At 50.9% G+C, this 20,468-nt stretch overlaps 1 protein-coding gene across 1 annotated transcript in view; it reads right to left on the bottom strand.

Moving 5' to 3' along the window:
• The window catches only part of PPFIA4 (PTPRF interacting protein alpha 4), a 116,248-nt gene that overhangs the window by 219 nt on the left and 95,561 nt on the right, over positions 1-20,468 (bottom strand). Inside the window, exons 25-29 of the mRNA XM_026654363.2 lie at positions 17,345-17,442; positions 15,165-15,340; positions 14,620-14,688; positions 6,709-6,886; positions 3,618-3,712 (exon numbers count right to left, since the gene is read on the bottom strand). Of these exons, the coding sequence (XP_026510148.1) occupies positions 3,654-3,712; positions 6,709-6,886; positions 14,620-14,688; positions 15,165-15,340; positions 17,345-17,442 (580 nt within the window). The 3' untranslated portion in view covers positions 3,618-3,653. The remainder of the gene's footprint in view (positions 1-3,617; positions 3,713-6,708; positions 6,887-14,619; positions 14,689-15,164; positions 15,341-17,344; positions 17,443-20,468) is intronic.

Below are 20,468 nucleotides of genomic sequence, written 5' to 3'. Positions count from 1 at the left end.
TGAGCATGAGGGGACGTGACGTGGAGCTGCAGCAGCTTCCGCTTGCCTTCCTCTGGGGGCTGGAGCAGCTGGGGCTTGCCTTGGAGCAGGGCAGGGGGTTAGCAACCCCTCTGGCTTATCTATCTTAGGGACTTCGATAGTCCCTGTTGCCATAGGGTCTGAGCGTTCCTCGTAATCTTTACGGTCTTTACCCTCAAATTCTGCTGGGAGCCAGGGCAGGGCTATTGCCCCATTGCACAGATGGGGACTGAGGCCCAGAGAGGCTAAGTAACTTGCCCAAGGTCACACAGGAAATCTGTGGCAGAGCCAGGAATTGAACCTGGGTCTCTGACTAACATCCTAATCACTAGGCTGCTCTTTTTCCATTCCAGTGGGGCCCTCAGGAGGTGGAGGCAGCTCCAGGACAGAGATCAGGCCAGCTGTTTGTGCAATGCCAGAAGGTTGGGCTTATCAGGGACAGTCATCTGGGGGCAGGGACCAGATCTGCCTACGTCTCTGGACAGCCCCTAGCACAGAGGGACCCTGGTCTGTAGGCACCACTGCAGTACAGATAGTAACAACTAATAACAACCAGCTGGGAGGGCAACGGGAGTGTCCTCTAGGGGGCGCAGTGTTTCCATCAGCCAGAGATGCCCCTGCTGTACAATGCATTGATCGGCACCTGGAGCAGGATCAGGGAGAGTCCAATGTCCTGATAGGCTGTGATGCAGGAGAATGCAAGAGCCCTGTGATCCACTCCCCTTTGTGACTGACAGCACATCTCCATGAGCTCCAAGGGGAGAGCTCTGGGCCTGCCCTTGCCCCCCTGCTCAGCCCCTCCCCACTCACCAGCTCTCAGTGAAGATCACCTGGAGCAAGCCAGCAAGCGAGTGAGCAGAGGGGAGCAGAGACCTGGGAGTTAATGGGAAGGGGTGCACTCTAGACATGCAGGTTACAGTAATTGCCTCAGGGGCAGACAGGTCCCCGAGGCCAATGCAGGCCCAATGCTGGCTCAGTCGCTCTGCGCCACCCTCAATGGCCCTCTATAGCCTCACACTGAACATCTTCCTCCCCAGGCTCCATGGGCAGGCACCTGCCCTGCATGGCCTTCACGTCAGACGTGTTGGCCCCCTCTGTACTCTTCCCACTGGTGCAGGCCTGCCAGGCCCCTGTGCTCCAGTACCATGTACTGTGCCCATTCTAGCGCCTTCCGGCCAGCACTGCCAAGCACGGTCAACGAATTCACATGCAGCAGGGGAGAATCTTACTGAGGTTAAAGTGCTTTGGAGAGGGGACATGCTGATGAACAGAACTGCTCCATGGCGGATTGATGCCAGCGTTCTGTGCAAGCAGGTGAAGTGATGGGCCCCGAGTCACACAGCAAAGACATTGCCAGGAACAGAGCCCGAGAGCCCTGACTCTAAGCCCAAGCTCCAACCACTGGGACGTACCCTGTCAAATCCCCGTGAAGCCTAGGGTGGAATGTGGCCTCCTTTGCTGGGGTAAACCAGCACAGACCATTGATTGCAATGGAGCTGGTTTACATCAGCAGAGGATGCGCTGTAGAGGATTATGAAACATCTTTCCTGCAATGACATTGGCGTGTCTCTGTAAGCATTGTGGGGCTCTATCTGCGGCTGTCTCTATGTCCATCCACAGCAGATCAGAAGAGGATCCTTAGTTAGAATTAAATGTTCAGAAAGCAGCATCCCATTAAAACTGACTGCAGAGGAACTGGCCCTCCTCTTAGCCAGTTCCCTCCCCACTTGTCTCTTTATTCCCTGTTGCACACTGTCTGAACACTAGACTGGGACAAGGTGGGTGAGGGAATATTTTCTCTTGGACCAACTTCTGTGGGTAGAAGGGACACGCTTCACTGAGCTCTTCTTCAGGTCTGGAGTTAGCTAGGCAGGAGTGTCGAAGGGAGGCCAAGTCAGGACACTAACCTGACACATGCAAACTCACTAATGAGCAGGAGACAGCCCTTGGTGATGCTGTGACAGTTTGTACTCTTACGTTCACCCTTTTTCAAAGTCTATGATAAATTTTGTACAAAGTATGCCTTATGAGGCATCATTTGAAAACTCATAATCTGCTGAACATTATTGTCCCAGCAAAATATATGCAGCAACACTGTATGTAAAGTTATAAAACTCTACTGTATAAGGCATGTGCTAAATCTGGGGAAATAGCCTCAGACCAGTTCCCCAGAGACAAAAGGATAGCTCACACCTCTGCCAGGTGCCAACATAATCAAATGGACTATTACCTGGTTAAATGGCCACTCCTTGGCAGGAAAAAGGGTGCGAGCGAAAAATTTACAAAAATTGGCAAAGGAACAGACTTGTTGTTGTCTGATCCCCAGCTGGAGAGGATTCTCAGAGCGGAGGGAAAGATATAAAAATGAGGAACAGAGGCCCCAAATCACCTCTTTCCCCTCATCTCTACTCATGGCATCAACATTTGAAAGACAAAGGACACATCACTGAATGGGGGGAGACGTCCTGGCTGAAAGATCCAGCCAAACTGGTGTAAGCAAATGGTGAGAAAAACCTTTTGCTTTGAATTCACTTAGCTCGTTAAGGTAAGTATTAGTTTGTGGTTTGCCTTTTATTTCTTTGTAACCAATTCTGACTAATATGCCTCATTACTTGTAATCACTTAAAATCCATCTTTCTGTACTTAATTAGCTTGTTTTATTGTTTTCTCTAAACCAGCGTGTGTTTGGATTGAAGTGTTTGGGAACCTCCATTTGAGACGAAAGGATTTGTGCATCTCATTTTCTATTAATGAAATGATGGCCTTTCTATGAGCGTGTATTGTCCAGAAGGAAAGAGCCGGGCAGGACAAGACACACATTTCTGGGGACAAGTCTGGGACTAAGAACTTGCTGGTGTCACTCTGGAATATAATTCAGGAGTGGCTGGAAGCCCTCACATAATTCAGCTGGGAGGGATTTTTCATGCTGGAGGCTATGTGAGAGCAGGCCAGCAGTGGTTCTCTCAGCGAAGCCGTGTAAAAGGCACCCCAGGTTGGAGAGTTAAGGGGACACAGCTGCCCAACAGCCCAGATTGTACCCTGGGGAAGGTCACAGTGATGCTCTCCAAAAGGCGCTAGCAACAGAAGCAACAGCTGAAGACGAGCTCCGTGTCGCTCAAAAGCTTGTCCCTTCCACCAACAGAAGTTGGTCCAATAAAAGATATTTCCTCACCCACCTTGTCTTTGCTCTTATCCTCTGTGAACACCAGACTATGAGCTCTCTGGGCCAGGGGCTGCCTTTGCAGCATTTGTATCTACAGGGCCTAGTGCACCAAGGGATCCCCAACCAGGGTCTTTAAGCCCTGCAATAACAATGAGAAGCTGTTTACTTCTGAAGCTCCAAAGGAAAGTCGTGGGGAAATCAGGAAAACCTGCTAATGACCTCATCCCCTCTGGAACCTCACTAGACGAGCTGGCTTGGAGCTCCTTCCCAGGGAGAGAGGCGGAGAGGAGGACAGAGGCATAACTGTGCCAGCAAGAGGAATCCAGCAGCAGAGGGCTGCACTGGGTCTTTCCTTGGGCTCAACGAGTAGACCCTCTGCCAGCTCTTCGGAGTATTGCCATTTCAGCTACTGTACCTTGATCTTTCTTAAACTTACCCACAGTCTGGGCTGATTCCCATTAGAGAATGACCCTCAGCAGGAATACGTTCGAACTGTGGAGGTCTCCAATCTTTGCGGCCCAGATGCACCAACTGCAAGCCGGTCAGAGTAAAACACAAAGCATGCGATTAGGGACCTCAGGGTGCCCTGGCCTAGCTCAGAATTAACCCTCAGCTGCCCACGGGCCTGGCTCCAGCTGGGCTGTTATTCGGAAGGGACAGGAGTTAGTTGTGTGCACTTGGAAGACCTGCATTATTTCAGTTAATAAGCCTTAATGAGTGGCTGGTGCTGTACAGCAGGGTGCGTGCATTGCTGTCACACAACGAGAGTGAGAGTTACCCGGCGATGTCTCAGGGAGGCCAGAAGCAGGCTCATTTGGTGTAACCCATACTTGGAGGGGGGGAAGGAGTACGCTACACCAGCTCAGATTCCCTTTAGCCTTCCCTAGACTTGTTTAGGCTCTTCTCTGAATCTGACCCAGGATGTTTGAACTATTCCACTTCTTGGGACATCATCTAGTTTTCTCCTTTGTGAAGCCTGCCCCTGCAGAATGCTTCTCTTGGGCTTTATTCCCCCTGCAGTGTGCATTCCTGTGTCACCAACTCTCACGATCTTATCCTGAATATCCCACTACTCGGTGGTTTTCTGGAAGCCCCAGCTCTTGGAGTCCCGTGATTACGTAAGAGTCTCCGCGACTCCTAAGTAAGTTTCTAGCCCACATGGTTGAAGAGAAATGCTTGGATGCATAAGCGCTGACTCTGTGGATGCTCCGGGGCTGGAGCACCTATTGGGAAAAAAATGGTGGGTGCTGCCTCCTATCAACACCTCTCCCTCCCTGCAGCGCCTCCTGCCCCCTGGCACGCCCTGCCAATCAGCGCCTCCCACCCACCACGAACAGCTGTTTCGCGGCGTCAGGAGGTGCTGGGGGGAGGAGCGAGGGCATAGCGTGCTCAGGGGAGGGGGCGGCACTGCATGTGGAAGATGCGGGGGTGGAGTGGGAAGAGGCGGGGAGGGGGTGGAAAGAAGCAGGGCGGGGGTGGGGCATCAGAGGAAGCGGTGGAGTGGGGGCGGGGGCGGGTGGGGAGCACCCCCCGCTCCAGCAGATTACAAACTCGGTGCCTATGCTTGGACGTGTGTGCTGAGCGCAGCCCAAAGGCTCAGAAACCAGAAGTCAAAGACAATGAGCCCAACTGACTTTTTTTTTTTTTAATTTCAACCTTGTGACTTTTTAGGCTAATCTCCTGCTTTTGGGGGGGCCTGCCTCACTATTTTGGAATGGCTGGGAATGCCAGGGAGGTGGGGCTCAGTGTACTTCCAGGCTTCAGTCTCAGGACACGACGGCAGCTCGAGCAAACACACCTGAGCTAGCTTTGATCGAGCGCTGCAGCATGGGCCAGCCCCGTGAGGCACTACCCAGGCTCCAGCCAGGCTGGGACAGTCCCCACTGAAGTGCGCCCTACTATGGCTTTGCTGCTTTTGGTCCTGGAGCTAGCTAGGTCAGTGCTAGCGCAGGTAGGTCCACTGGAGCTGCAGTGGTACCCTATGATAGCAGTCTAGCCATCCCCAAAGAGTAACCAGTGGAGAATGGATCATTGCTCGCCGGCTCTAAGCTTCCGGCTGACCTCAGCTTCACAATCCCGAGGGAGAGAACGGAGTTAGGATGGGCTCGGGTGCCACCTCTCCCAGTTCTGTCACCAGAAATATATGGGCTGGATGCTGGAATCCCTGGGAGAAGCTCTCTGGCCTGTGTGATGCGGGAGGTCAGAGTGGATGATCAGTAGGGTCCTTTCTGACCTTCCTGTCTATGAATTGATGAAACGCTGCTGATGTAGGCTTGGAAACTGCTCCTGCCCTACGGCAAATGGCCCTGGATGCCATCCGGGACCTGAGCAGCAGCAGCAGGAACGTCGACGCTGAACCGAAAAGTAGTACATCATAACAACGTGGCATGAACAGAAAATGAGCTGCGGAGAGGTACCGCACTGTCCCCCTCTGTCCCCCTCGGACAGCAGCTGGGCTAAAGGATGCATCAGAGCTTTGATCGTAGCTCAGATACTTTGCTCTGTGGCTCGGCCAGGCTTCCTGAGGATGCTGTCTGGCCCTGGTGACTTATGTTTTGATATTATGGTGACAGACCTGTGATAGACAGACAGCTAGGGAGCTTGGTGTTTCATCTCCTTGTTGCCCTTTCATTAAGAGGCTCAGGGAAGAGACTGCACGGCCCCCCATTGACTGCTTAGGAGGTGTCCCCCTCAGAACCCCCCATGGTGGGTGCAGATGTGCAATCTGCTATCTCCTCATCCTCCTTGACTGCCCCCTTTCGCCCCCGTATGTGGCCCCAGGGCCTCCTACTTCTCATGCATCTGAAGGATTTATTCTCTCTGTATCTCAGGCTAGTCTCCAAGTTTAGCCCAACTATCGCTAGCTCCCCTCTCAAGTCCTCCTTTCAGACTCCCTTGGGCTGGATTGCCCTGTTGTGGAGGACAGCTTTCACCCGGGAGAATCACTGGGGCAATGACTTCTGGCTTATACTGGGTTTCTCTCTTGCCGGTCTTCAGCATGGGACCCTCTGTGCACCTCGTAAGGGTTGCGGAGATACTGCTGTGCTGGTGGATTCTAATGCCCTCACTTCCGCTCCAGCCAGCTGCAATCAGCTTCCGTCTTTGCCATCTAAGATTCTGCTCCCCCCTCCACCTCCCAGGACAAAGGAACTAAGGGGAACAGTCGGATCTCAGGGCTTCCGCTACAGGCATTCAAAAATTAGGAGACTAAAGGGAACTTGTCCTGCTTTGTCTGCTTATAAGGGCATCAGACGCACTCGGGCCAGAGTGAGGAGAGACTGCAGGACAGGACCGTGGGAGGCAAGGCAAATGTTCCCAGCAGGTAGATTTAGAAAAAATATTTAATAACTCATCCCTAGCTGTGACACCGTCCCTTCCTCTCCCAGGGATCATGGGGGGCTAGGCACTGTGCCAGCACCGCACACAGCACACACATGCTAGCTGCTTGCCCAGGACAGCAGATGCCGGTCTGAGAGGTGTCTGCTCTGCAAAGAAGCCCCTGGGAAGTTGGAGGGCCCATGTCCTACCTTCTGGTGGCATTTTCTTCAGCGGGGCCGAGGGGGGCGGCAAGGGCACCAAGGCGGTCGCTCGGAATCCGGCGGGGAGCGTCTCGGCCGAGCCGCTGAGCATGTCGATGCTGTGAACGTCTCGAGGGCGAAAGCGCTTTCTCCAGGACGGGGTTCGCCGGAAGGCCTTGTCCTCGCCCTGCAAGGGAATGGCTGGTTACGCCTTTCACAGCCAGACGCGCAGCACCATGCACAGCGGGCTCTGACACCAGTTGGGGTGGAGTGTGTATGTGAGTGTGAGTGGGGGGCGCAGACACATGCCGGCGGCACAGTGTGTGGTGGGGGGTGGGGAAATCAGACACTGCCTGCGGCACAGAATGTATGGGGGGAAGGGAAGACATGCCTGCTGCACGGTGCGGGGGGGAGGGATGGGGGGACGACGACAGGGAGGGCTCAGCCATGCAGCTCAGGTACCGATGACGCCATTCCGTCAGTAGCACCCGCTTCCGCCGCATCCTCCATTCACAGCCCCCTGGGAGGTTCTCCGGCTGGCTGGCCCTTCCCTGTCAGTAGCCCACGCTTAACGGCCCCCACGTGGGGCAGCTGAACTACCATCCCTATGGGCTCAGCCATGCGTTACACTAACAAAAGGGCCACAAACAGCCACGTGGCGGCGTGTGACACCAACCCGGCCCAGCCATGACTCCCAGACAACAAAGGGCTCGTCTACAAGGAAAATTATCCCAGATGAATTAAACGTGTGAATTTAAACATGATCAAGCCTGTGTGGACACTCCCATGCAGAATAAAAGTGGCTTGTCTATACAAACAGGGACACTCAGGAAAGTGAATCCTAATTAACTTTTAAAAGTGCATTCGTTAACAGCATTAAACGTCTGTGTGGACATTCTCATTCCTAATTAAAGTGGCCTTGGAACTGAATTAAACGAAAGAGAATTAAGGTCACTTTAATTCTGAATGAGAGCATCCACGTAGGGGTTAATGTGATTTAACTAATCCACTTTAAAAATTAATTTTCCATTTAGACAAGCCCTTAATTCAGTTTAACATAAGAACATAAGAACGACCATACTGGGTCAGACCAAAGGCCCATCCAGCCCAGTATCCTGTCTACCAAGAGTGGCCAATGCCAGGTGCCCCAGAGGGAGTGAACCTAACAGGTAATCATCAAGTGATCTCTCTCCTGCCATCCATCTCCACCCTCTGACAAACAGAGGCTAGGGACACCATTCCTTACCCATCCTGGCTAATAGCCATTAATGGACTTAACCTTCATGAATTTATCTAGTTCTCTTTTAAACCCTGTTATAGTCCTAGCCTTCACAACCTCCTCAGGCAAGGAGTTCCACAGGTTGACTGTGCGCTGTGTGAAGAAGAACTTCCTTTTGTTTGTTTTAAACCTGCTGCCCATTAATTTCATTTGGTGGCCCCTAGTTCTTATATTATGGGAATAAGTAAATAACTTTTCCTTATTCACTTTCTCCACACCACTCATGATTTTATATACCTCTATCATAGCCCCTCTTAGTCTCCTCTTTTCCAAGCTGAAAAGTCCTAGCCTCTTTAATCTCTCCTCATATGGGACCCGTTCCAAACCCCTAATCATTTTAGTTGCCCTTCTCTGAACCTTTTCTAATGCCAGTGTATCTTTTTTGAGATGAGGAGACCACATCTGTACGCAGTATTCAAGATGTGGGCTTACCATGGATTTATATAAGGGCAATAAGATATTCTCCGTTTTATTCTCAATCCCTTTTTAAATGATTCCTAACATCCTGTTTGCTTTTTTGACTGCCGCTGCAAACTGCGTGGATGTCTTCAGAGAACTATCCACGATGACTCCAAGATCTCTTTCCTGATTAGTTGTAGCTAAATTAGCCCCCATCATATTGTATGTATAGTTGGGGTTATTTTTTCCAATGTGCATTACTTTACATTTATCCACATTAAATTTCATTTGCCATTTGGTTGCCCAATCACTTAGTTTTGTGAGATCTTTTTGAAGTTCTTCACAGTCTGCTTTGGTCTTAACTATCTTGAGCAGTTTAGTATCGTCTGCAAATTTTGCCAGCTCACTGTTTACCCCTTTCTCCAGATCAGTTATGAATAAATTCAATAGGATTGGCCTAGGACTGACCCTTGGAGAACACTACTAGTTACCCCTTTCCATTCTGAAAATTCACCATTTATTCCTACCCTTTGTTCCCTGTCTTTTAACCAGTTCTCAATCCATGAAAGGATCTTCCCTCTTATCCCATGACAGCTTAATTTACGTAAGAGCCTTTGGTGAGGGACCTTGTCAAAGGCTTTCTGGAAATCTAAGTACACTATGTCCACTGGATCCCTCTTGATCACATGTTTGTTGACCCCTTCAAAGAACTCTAATAGATTAGTAAGACATGATTTCCCTTTACAGAAACCATGTCGACTTTTGCCCAACAATTTATGTTCTTCTATGTGTCTCACAATTTTATTCTTTACTATTGTTTCAACTAATTTGCCCGGTACTGACGTTAGACTTACCGGTCTGTAATTGCCAGGGTCACCTCTAGAGCCCTTTTTAAATATTTTAAATACTTTTAAAATACATTAGCTATCTTCCAGTTATTGGGTACAGAAGCTGATTTAAATGACAGGTTACAAACCCTAGTTAATAGTTCCGCAATTTCACATTTGAGTTCTTTCAGAACTCTTGGGTGAATGCCATCTGGTCCTGGTGACTTGTTACTGTTAAGTTTATCAATTAATTCCAAAACCTCCTCTAATGATACTTCAATCTGCGACAATTCCTCAGATTTGTCACCTACAAAGGACAGCTCAGGTTTGAAAATCTCCCTAACATCCTCAGCCGTGAAGACTGAAGCAAAGAATTAATTTAGTTTCTCCGCAATGACTTTATCATCTTTAAGTACTCCTTTTGTATCTCCATCGTCCAGGGGCCCCACTGGTTGTTTAGCAGGCTTCCTGCTTCTGATGTACTTAAAAAACATTTTGTTATTACCTTTTGAGTTTTGGCTAGCTGTTCTTCAAACTCCTTTTTGGCTTTTCTTATTACATGTTTACACTTAATTTGGCAGTGTTTATGCTCCTTTCTATTTACCTCACTAGGATTTGACTTTAATTTAATGTACTTCCATAGTGGAGTAATTATCCTGGAATAAAATCCCTTTTATTCCAAAACAGAGCATCCACATGTGGCGCTATTCCAGAATACCTCTTCTAGCCAATTTCCTCATGTAGACATGCCCTAACTCTAGAGCTCAGGAGGGTTTGACTTTCTCAGGCAGCTACCGCCATGGACAAGAGAGACACAACTGAACCAGGTCTGGAAGTCAGGGGTTTATCTCCCAGTGATCATTCCCCCACATCCCCTCCCACGTATCCCCTTCCATCAGGGAGTACAGATGTGCTTGTACAATGATGGGGTGTCACAGAATTCATACACTCCCACGCGGCACTGGGCACAAAGAACGTGCAGGGACAAAGGTCTATGCAGCTGGCATCCATGCCAACAAGGCCTTTTCTGTCTAAAGAACCTACCCAGATGCGAGGGCTTCTTTTCTCTCAGGTCTCATTGCCCTAGGCGGTTTGTTCATCCTGCACTGGGATTGCCACTAAGAGTTAATTAGCTTGAAATAGCTCAGATGTAGGCCTGGTCAAAAATTTGATGTCACAATCGTTTTTTGATGAAAAACTGGGTGGTTGGTTTTTTTGCAACAAGTGTCTGCTCTCCGTGGAAACATTTGATTTTTAATTGAAAAACTCAAGCCCCAAAATTGAAACAATTCCTCTGAAAACGGAAATATTTTTATTTGGATCTGGTGCCACAATGCCTCATGGGAATTGTAGTTGAGTTGCCTCATGTCTCCATTCTGCTCTATGGGCCAGGCTCCCTGGCAAACTACGTCTCCCGTGATGCATCACAGCAGGGGCTCCCATGACACACCACTTCTTGCTATGGGAAGACTGTGGTGCACCATGAGAGATGTAGTAGAAGCCAAGCCTTTACAGGAGAATGGACGCACGCATGAGGCACCCAAGCGACAACTCCCATGGGGCACTGCAGCATTTCCAAATCCAAATATTTTGGTATTCAGATTTTCCCCCCAAAAATGAAATTTTCCACAGGGGGGGAAAAAGTAATTTTCTGGCTGGCTCTAATTTAATTATCCTAACCACCTGTTGACTTGTTTATGTCACGTTGGTCCCTTCCACGCTTTTGATTCACTCTCCCATCGGCGGTTGCTGGTGCACTTGTCCAAAGCAGAGCAATGACTTCATACTGTAGCTACTCTGTAAAGAGACTGGAGTTGGCAGTGAGGGACCTGCGTTTATCATCCGTTTATGTATAAAGGACTCTGGGATATGGATGCAAAGGGCTCTGGGAAATGGGATGGCATGAGGAAAAAGTAGGTGGTTTTAGGATGCTGTGTGGGGAAAGCTGAGGAACCCTGTTCTAGAGGGACTGCTCAGGCCCCTGACATCACGGAAACTGTCCGAGGGCTTCCTGGCATATCGGTAAGGCCTGTCCTCCCCAGCTTAATGAGGTAGAACGTGGGATTTGACTGTCTAAAATCAGACCCACCTCTGGTCTGTCAGCGCAGTGGAGGCCCAAAACCCAGACAGGCCCATGCCCATTTCTAGGGCAGGGCTGACCAGGCAAGTTCCCTGAATGGACCAAGTCCCCTGAGTGTGGGCTCCCATCCTGGCCTGCATTCCTTGGTGCTAACTGTAATCTCGGGATTCAGGAACGAAGCGTGCCAGGCCTAAGCTTGTGCCTTTTCCTGAGCACATGAAACAGAGGCGCCTCTGCGGGTGGCGAGCTGCTGGAGAGAGGCTTGTTCCAACTCTCAGCGTGCCTGGGCGCTGGTTGGAATGGCGGCTGTTCGTTTATAACAGAGTGGGCTTTTCATATTTGTATTTTAAGTTACACCCTGGTCACCTCGCAGCTGACGTTCAAAAGCACAAATTGCATTTAGGCACCTAACTCCCCTTGACTTTGAGAGTTAAGCACCCAGCTGCGCCTCCAGAAATCTTCCTGGAGTGGAGGGATGGCTGCTTTTTTTATTCTGTATCCATCTCCGTAAATACATAGAATATCTCCCATTGTCCCTGGGCTGCTGCTAATCCTGGTCACCTTGGAAGTCGTCTGTCAAACAGGTGCAGTGCAAAATGCTGTGACTTACTTAGATTGTCAGCTCTGTGGGGCAGGGATTGTCTTTTTGTTGGGTGTCTGTACAGCACCTAGCACAATGGGGTCCTGGTCCATGGCTGGGGCTCCTAGGTGCTACCACAACACAAATAATCAATGATAATCATCATCACTGAGGATGCCTGGGGTGGAGGTGCTGGGGCTACTACAAAACTGCTGTGGCTATCGTATCTCAAGTCTGCAACCTAGTCCGTGCTGTGCCGTATCCTTCCTGCCGCGGCCATGGCATAGCTCACTTTTTGTGGAGGAAGACTTCCAACTGACCCATCCCTAGCAGGATACCCCATATAGTCCAGTTGTTTCTTGGGAACAAGCAGGCACTTTGTATAATTTACTAGGAATCTTGTAACTCCACCACCCTGCTGGTGGGAAGGACAGACCCCCCCCTAGATCCCTTCCAAAGCCAGTGGGGATGTATATTGTTCTTATGGGGGAATATGCCCAATTCACATAAGTGCACTGCTGCATGTGTTTGCTACAAGGAGATGGTGCCAATGCTTGTGCAAAGGGCAGCACTTTGCCATGGCCGGGCTGCTCCTTCAGTAAGAATCTGAGAAACATCTGGCAATTGGTGTGCACCAAGAGATAGGCATTTTCAGGCTGTTCCGTAGGGGGCGGGGGTCACCTCTTTGAGGAGACTGTCTCATGGCCACCTCCCTCCCATTTGCAATTGCCTGTTCCCATCCCTGCTGCCATTCGGGATTCCGTAACATCTCTGTAGCAAATGCTGGCTCGACAAGCCGTGCTGGCAAAGAACGGCCGTGCTTTCAATTGTCTTTACTGCAATGCAGGACACACACCCTTACGGAAGCAGCGAGACGCAAGGATGAGCCAACCCCACAGGACCAGCCAGCTCTTGCAGACTGCAAGAGACCGCCTCAAACAGACTCCGCATCCAGCTATGTCCTAGTCTGCCCTGAGGTAGCCGATATGCTGATCAGACCAGTCCATACTGGATGTCTCCTGGTTGCACCTGAGCCACTGCTTGAAAGCTGCTCTGTTGCTTTTTCATCCCTGATTAAAGCAGAGGAGGCTGAGGCCAGAATTTTCAAGACAGTCTCTCTCCCACTGAGGCACCTAAATAAGCAGTCAGATTTTCAGAAGGGCTCAGCAAGGGGCAGGGGGGGGGGGCAAGTTGGGAGCTGAGATCTTTGGAAAATCTGGCCCTCAGTGCCGAGAACAGAAAGAGAAAGTGCAACAGAAACCCAGGGGCTGCATACCTGTGATAACAACAGTGACCCGCCTGCCTCTCCCAAATGTTATAAGCAGTAATTAACATCCTGAAAATCTAAAGCATTGGCGGATGTGCGAAGCATTATTATGCATCATCCTAACCTACCGATGGATCGAAAGGAACAGAGTGCAGGTAGTAAGTGGCTGACAGACTTTGTGGGATTTAGTCATGTGCCACCAGGCTTGATGGCTCACAGTTCTGAACTCGGAAGGTGCCCCACCCCGTCACCAGCCTACGGTCCCATCCCAAGCACGGAGAATTCAGGCAGCACTGGTAGTGCATTGACTAGCTGTGCCTGCATACAACTCTCAGCACTGCCTGTAGAGCGGCTGGTGCTGCATGACGCTGGGCACAGGATGGAAACAAAATCCCCAGCACTGTGTCACTGACATCCAAATAGTTCTTTGTCCCCTCCCCCCTGCAGTAGAAATGTGTGTCGGTTTTTATCTTGTGTGTTAGAGAGATCTTCAGAGCGACTGTCGCTCCCCCAAGACGTCACCACATCTGCAGCATTTAAAGAGACCCTGCACATTCTTTTAACACAGGTTTGTATTTATTGATAGAATCATACACTGATCACGGTACATGAACCAGCTGGGACAGTGACTCACAATACGTACAAAGTTACACGTCAGGGAGCGAACGGGCAGACTCAGCATGGAAACCTCTTCAAATTACAGAGCATCAAAAACACACTTACAGCTGAGCTGGCCCGAGCCCCTTGTTAGCCAGCTTCTGCAGCCCCCTGGCTCTTACCAGCCTTAGATGGGAAGTAAAAGATAACCCTAAAGCTAATTCTGCTCTAAAATCAGAGGAGAGCCAGCGGAGTCACTAGGAGCTGCCCCGTACCTCTTGGGATTTGGCCCACAGAAAATGAAGGTAGAAAAGACCCATTAGATTCCATCAAGTCTATTCCCGAATGCAGGACTGTCCCCAACAGCACATGCTGCAGGGCTTCGGCTAGTACAGGCTTAAATTATTCAAGTGCTACTGCTCCCCCCCCCTTCCCTAGAGGGCTGACACCACAACCCGGACACTTGCTAGTTGGTGAGCCTGTTCCCTTTAACAAAGAGAAGAGCCAAGATGTGGCTGGCACGGACGCCTGCGGCTACAGAAATAATGCCAGAGTCTTGGTACCTTAGAAAACAGGCGGGTTTTCCTATTGCAGAAACGGATCCTCCCCCCTGCTTGTGAGCAGCCATCAATGGCCAGGGCTCAGTCTATCCATTTCCTCGACCAGCACCCTCCCCCAGAGTGTAACCAAGGTAGTTTAGGCTGTGCAGGGGTTTGAGCATTGCTGTCCTCTCCCATAGGGGGTGACAAAATCAATTCTTACAAGGCCAGCCTAGCTGTCGTATCCCCTCCAACCCTCTGCCGCGTTGTCTATTTCTCATCCTACAGAAGGGACCCACATCTTTTCAAATCCCCAGCACGCCTCAGTCACAAGATAGTACTTTGTACTCACATCGTCCAGCCTTCTGTCCGTGCCCAAGGCAAGCAGATTGTTGAATTCTCTCTCCATCACCTGCCGTGCCTGAAAATAACATCAAACGAGTAACAGTAACATCCTGTCCCTGGGGAATGACTGACACTAACACAGGATCGCCATGCGCTTGGACAGATCGAAGTGTCCAACTACCATTGCAAGGAGGAAAGGACAGGTCCCTCCAAAAGCTGCTGGGCTGCCAGGTGACACACAGAGCTGAAGCTGGCTGGCTGGATCTTGCTATTCTAAAACAGATCCTTGACACGGTGCGAACAATATCAAACCCTCCAGTATCAATGGAAAAAGCAGACTCCAGTCAGGAGGAACCATTGCATTTCAAGGCAGAGTCGTTTGGACGACTCTTCGTGTTCTGTGAAACCACAAGGAGTACACACCAGCACCTCGATACCAAGGTGATGGATACCTTAGAAATACTTAAGCAGATGAGAGAATGGAGACAGATAGACAGACCGATAATATGCAATAGTCTCCTGGCAGGCCCATGGTGGAAATGTTCTCCTTACCTGGGTATTCTGAGTGGGTATTTGTAGTACAAGTGCCAGACTATTATGGTCAAAATTTTCATCCAAAGCTAGGAGTGCTCCATGGACTCCACTCTCGATGAGGTTATTTGCATACTCCCTAAGCCCAATGGACTGGATCCAGTGAATGACCTGATCATTGGTCCACACCAGAACATCTGGAAGACAGCAGGGTCAGACATTCAGTACACACCAATCCTTGAGTTAGATCAATTTTCAGGCATCTCTTGATCCCTGCTGAACCTTGAGCACTGCCTGTCCCTGTGGCAGGGTGACAATATGACAGAACACAGTGTGTTGCCTGTATAATAGCTCAGTGGTTTGAGCATTGGCCTGCTTAAACCCAGGGTTGTGAGTTCAATCCTTGAGGGGGCCATTTAGGGAACTGGGGTAAAAAAATCTGTCTGGGGATTGGTCCTGCTTTGAGCAGGGGGTTGGACTAGATGACCTCCTTAGGTCCCTTCCAACCCGGATAGTCTATGATCGCACTCTATGATTTCCTCACAGCTTATTGGAATAGCCACATTGCTAGGAGCTACAGAGGGAGCTGATCACCTGTCTTCTCGGACGAAATGAAGGGGTTTGGCTAGGCCTGGCCCTGGGGCCACTATCCCTCCTGCCCTTTGACCACCAGCAGCAGTAAATGCTCAGTTGCTGTGATCGTATTCTCACTGACGTTTACAAAAAAACCCAAACCAGGAAGGAAATTGAGGAATGGATTACTCCTGGCACCTTTACTGCTGTTATCACGATAAGGGCGGATATAGAAAGAGAGAACCTAAGCAATAGACACTTATACTAGGAGGGTGCACACCCTGTAGGTTCTGCCAGCCAATCCTATTGCATGCACCACAGGCTCCTTGCATCCCTCCATCTCCCTGCACAAGAGCCTAGCCCCTGGAGGAGCTGCCCTGACACCGTCTCTCTGCATCTTGCCCATTTAATTACCCCTCTCTACGCCCCATCCACCTCTGCTAGAGACACGATCAGCATGTTGTGTGTCTCTTTGGATCTCGCATCACGAGGCAACCCTCTGACATTGCGAAGCGTTGGAATGGGTTACCTAGGGAGGTGGTGGAATCTCCATCCTTAGAGGTTTTTAAGGCCTGTCTTGACAAAGCCCTGGCTGGGATGATTTAGTTGGGGTTGGTCCTGCTTTGAGCAGGGGGTTGGACTAGATGACCTCCTGAGATCTCTTCCAACTCTAATCTTTTATGATTCTCTGCACATGGTGTACTGTGACCTCTCTGTACAATTCCAGGCCCCTGTCTTTAGCAGTGAAAGCAGATAGGTGCAGATGCTTGGGGAGGAGTTGGAAACCCCTTCAGCTTAGAAACAATGCTACTCAGAGAGCCAAGTTCTCTGGCTGAAATCCTGGCAACCTCCCCACCCCAATCCCGAATTCAACAGGGCCAGGACTTCACCCTTTTTTGTTTGTTTAAATGGTTTATTTACCTTGCCAAGCAAAGATAGCTATCTATAAGCCTGGGTAGATCTGCTGATGCAAGGAGGAATATTGGTGCATTTTGTATTGCCTACTTGAGATCTCTGTGGTGATCACAATAGTTTAATTTTCCCAGTTCCGTTCAAGAGAGTTGAAAATACCGACCCACTTGACACAGAAACCTCCAATTCCCTGTGGAAACTGAATTCCCGGTGGGGGCAGGCATTCTTTAAGTCAAATACAGTCATCAAGTGGGCTCTCCAGTTAAGTTCAACCAATTCTTCATTCGAGTCCAACTGCAATAGAGCTGCTAGTGGGGGCTCTTTATATCCTCAGGGCTCCTCTGCTCTTGCCATTCATCTCCCACCTGCCGTCAGAATTCCTTGTTTGTTTAAATGGATATGATCTGACCAACAGGATCAGGACTTCAAAGGGGACCGAGAAGGAACCGGTAAAAATGGCTCTGCTTCCAAGCAAGTATTCTGAAGAGAGCAGAACTTATTAATAAGTCACAATTTGCCTACAGCTACTCCATGGATATGTGAGAAGCCAATTTCCTCTATATTTAGAGGGGGGAATGGCTAGTGACTGTATGATATCGGTTGGGAAGTGTTGCCTTTTGGATTAAAAAACAAAGGAAGGGAAATAGAAGAAGGTGGGGTCGCTTCGGCTGTCATTTTCCCTGAGACACAAGCCGCTCTTTTAAATTGTTACTGACCTTTGATTTCGTGCTGGCTTTCCTCTCGCCGCCTCTGAAGCTCCTTGCGGTCATAATTTAACCTCTTCAGGCACATGATGCCATACTGGAGGCTGGTGCTGGGAAAACACAACACATGCTCAATGCTCGGGACAGGATACACTAAGACAAGAGATGGAGGTGTTTGCTTCTCAGCGAGGTTCACAACTCAGCGGGGGGATGCTCCGAGAAAAGGTTGAACCTTATTATCGAAACTCCCTAAAGAGAAACTCTCAAGCCAAAACCAGCATAGTGGAGAAGGTCAAAGACATTAGCACTGAGAGAAACCCTTCCAGCCAGCTCACCTGCCAGAGTCCTTGTACTCTACAGGGCCAGCTCTAGCGCCCAGATCATCAAAGGTATGAAGGCAGCTAACAGCCATTGATTTTAATGGTAGTTAGGAATCTAAATACTTTGGATCTGGGCCTAGGGGTTTGCTGTCCCTAGGCTGGGATGTGTCTGTCCCATTCAGTCCTGTATTCATATGCATTATCAGCTGTACTGGGGCATTCAGCCTCCACCTGTTCTGCCTGCATGGGAGGACATGGATCCAAACTCACCAACCCAAGCCCTTTGACAGGTCAGAACGCTCTTGCCCGGGAATTCTGTAGCCTCGGGCTTCCTGGTTGCTAGCTGGAGCAGGGGTTCCTGAAGTGCCGGGGAGTCCCGATGCTCAGCTTCGCTCACTGGCAAGGATCGAGAGATGTCGTACTGTCCTTGCTGAGGAGGTTGCGGTGGGACTTTCTGAAGAGTCACCATGCACCCAACTCCCATTCCTGGGAACAGGATATGCAACCCAGCTCTCAGCCAGCGCACCACAGAGCTGCACCCCAGGGGGCCGTCCGGGGGAACGCAGCCCCAGAGAGCAAGAATTCCTCCTGCAGTGCCTCAGTGTGTCGGGGAGCACGCCCACTAGGACACGCCGTCAGGGGCTGCAGCACACGGTCCTCACCCCACGTGCCATAACAGGCTGGCATTAGGGAGGGGAGGTCATGGCCTTGCCACTTCCTCGTCCCCAGCGGTACACAAAGGGAGCCAGGCCTGCACTGTGACAGCCTCCACGTGGGGGGGGGGAATGCTCCCTGCACACCGTGTCCCCAACCACACACTTTGGTTAAGCTTCTGCCAGGACAGCCCGGCTGCAGTTCCCCAGCGAAGTCTTCGTGACCCATATGCAGCCTCTTACATCCAGGTGCAAGGCCCTGGAGCTCTTCTCCAGCTCCCTGGGGACAGGCTCTGCCCACGGTAGTGACCCCCTAGTGACGTGCCTGGGGAGGGCAGAGGGAGGAACGCCACAGGAAGGTCTGGCAGCTGCAGATCCACGCAGTGGAGTGCAGCTCGCAAAGCAAAGCAGGGAGCGCCGCACAGACGAGGGAACAGATCTGGGAAGCCATTCCAGGCTGGGAGTCCCCCTGCTTCCCTCAGCAAAATCACTGACCTCCCGGGCTGAAGGAACAGCTGCAGCGGGACGCAGTCCCCCCCCTTGTGCTGAACAGATGCTTCATTTCAGCGGCGTCCTTGTAAAGGAAAGCGGCTGCATTCTTCGCGATGTGCTGGCCGTCACACACTGTCTGACTCTGTGAGGCAGGGAGGGAGGCTGGAACGGGGCAGGAGACTCAGGTGTGATCGGATAGGAGTCGGAAGTTCACCTCCCAGGAGCTAGGATTTTCTGCAGCTCCAAACAGGAGGAGGGACGTGCATTGGCTGGTGAAATACAGAGCAGCTGCAGGTAGTCTATACACGGGTGCACTGCATTGGGATCGGAGTGGTCCAAACCCCAGGTCTGAAAGGCTCCCTGCCTCATTGAGACCTCAACAAAGGCTCCGACGAGAGGGAGGGAGGGGTCGTGTGGATGCAAAGCCGAAAGATCCAGGAATCTCTTCTCTGCCTGGAGAAACCCACCTGCAGGCTCCCGCCCAAAGAGGCAGTAGCAATCTCCGGGGGGACGCCAAGGAGCACAAACCCAACAGAAATATGGAGACGGCCCTCTGGGAACTGGCCGGGTTCCAAAATCGAGAAACAAGTGTGTCCAGCTCGAAATGGCAGCCTCACGCTCGCTAGGGACGGACACTGGCAGCTGCTCCCCGGGGACAATGAGCGGTTAGTCCTTTTGGCACTGGGACTCCAGCTCCGGTGCTGTTCCGAGCTGCTCCTTGGTACCAGCATGCTGTCCAATGGCCTCATAGTCAGCCCCCTTCAGCCCTCCTCCCAGACTGCGCCAGGCACCACATGGCTGAGCCCAGGGATCTGGACCTGCATTTAACCTCAAGGGTTCACAGTACAAGTTTGACCATCCCTTAAATAGTGCTTCACCAAGGGGTGGGAGCAGAGGAAAAAGGCAGTCCGGGCTTGTGCCCGACCTGGATCACCTCCGGGGGAGCATAGACCAGCTTTGCCTGTCTAGTCCTGGCTCTTTGCCTCAGCCCCACTCAAGAGCCTGCTTTGCTTTTACTGTTTCCCCACAGCTGGCTGAGGCCTTGACACCTCGTGGTGCTAGACTCGACACCTCCAGGACGGAACCGTCTGCTGATGGATCCACGGGCTGCAAATTCAGCTTCAAGTTAGCTTCTCCTGACTCAGGGACTTTGGGGAGGTGGATCCCCTGAGGGGATTGCCTGGCTCGGCAAAGGTCTGTAGGTTGGGAGAAGGGAGCAGAGTTGAGGGCACCACATTCACTTGTAACCCAAAGAGCGAAAGACGCACCAGCCACCAGAAGAGAGGCCCTCACTGAGGCCCCTTGGGCACCAGATGCAATGATCCGTTATGGACGACTGGCTGTCTCACAAAGTCTCTCAACCCTCCAGGGCTTCAGGATCTCCCCTCACATGGTCTGCAAGATGATCCAGTGCAGCAGTGACGGCAAACTCTTGTCTAGGAACTCCCACTCTACAGCCGACAATAGCGACTCCAACTGCGACCCCAGTGTTCTTACACCCCCACCCCCCCAATACAAGGTCAGAGAAATGGATGAGCTGCTTCCATGACTGCTCCAGCAGGTGAACAAAGGGAGGGACAGACAGATGAGCAGGAGGGGCCTTTTACCTTTGTGGCTTGGGATGTTCTACTCCTGGGTCAGAAACTGCACTATCCCTTGTGGTTGACCTGG

Source organism: Terrapene carolina, unplaced genomic scaffold (genome assembly GCF_002925995.2).
Source record: "Terrapene carolina triunguis isolate 2854851 unplaced genomic scaffold, T_m_triunguis-2.0 Scaffold191, whole genome shotgun sequence".
NCBI classification, from domain to species: Eukaryota; Metazoa; Chordata; order Testudines; family Emydidae; genus Terrapene; species Terrapene triunguis.
The sequence above is the reverse complement of the archived record's forward strand: the minus strand, read 5'-3'. Positions and strand labels throughout refer to the sequence as shown.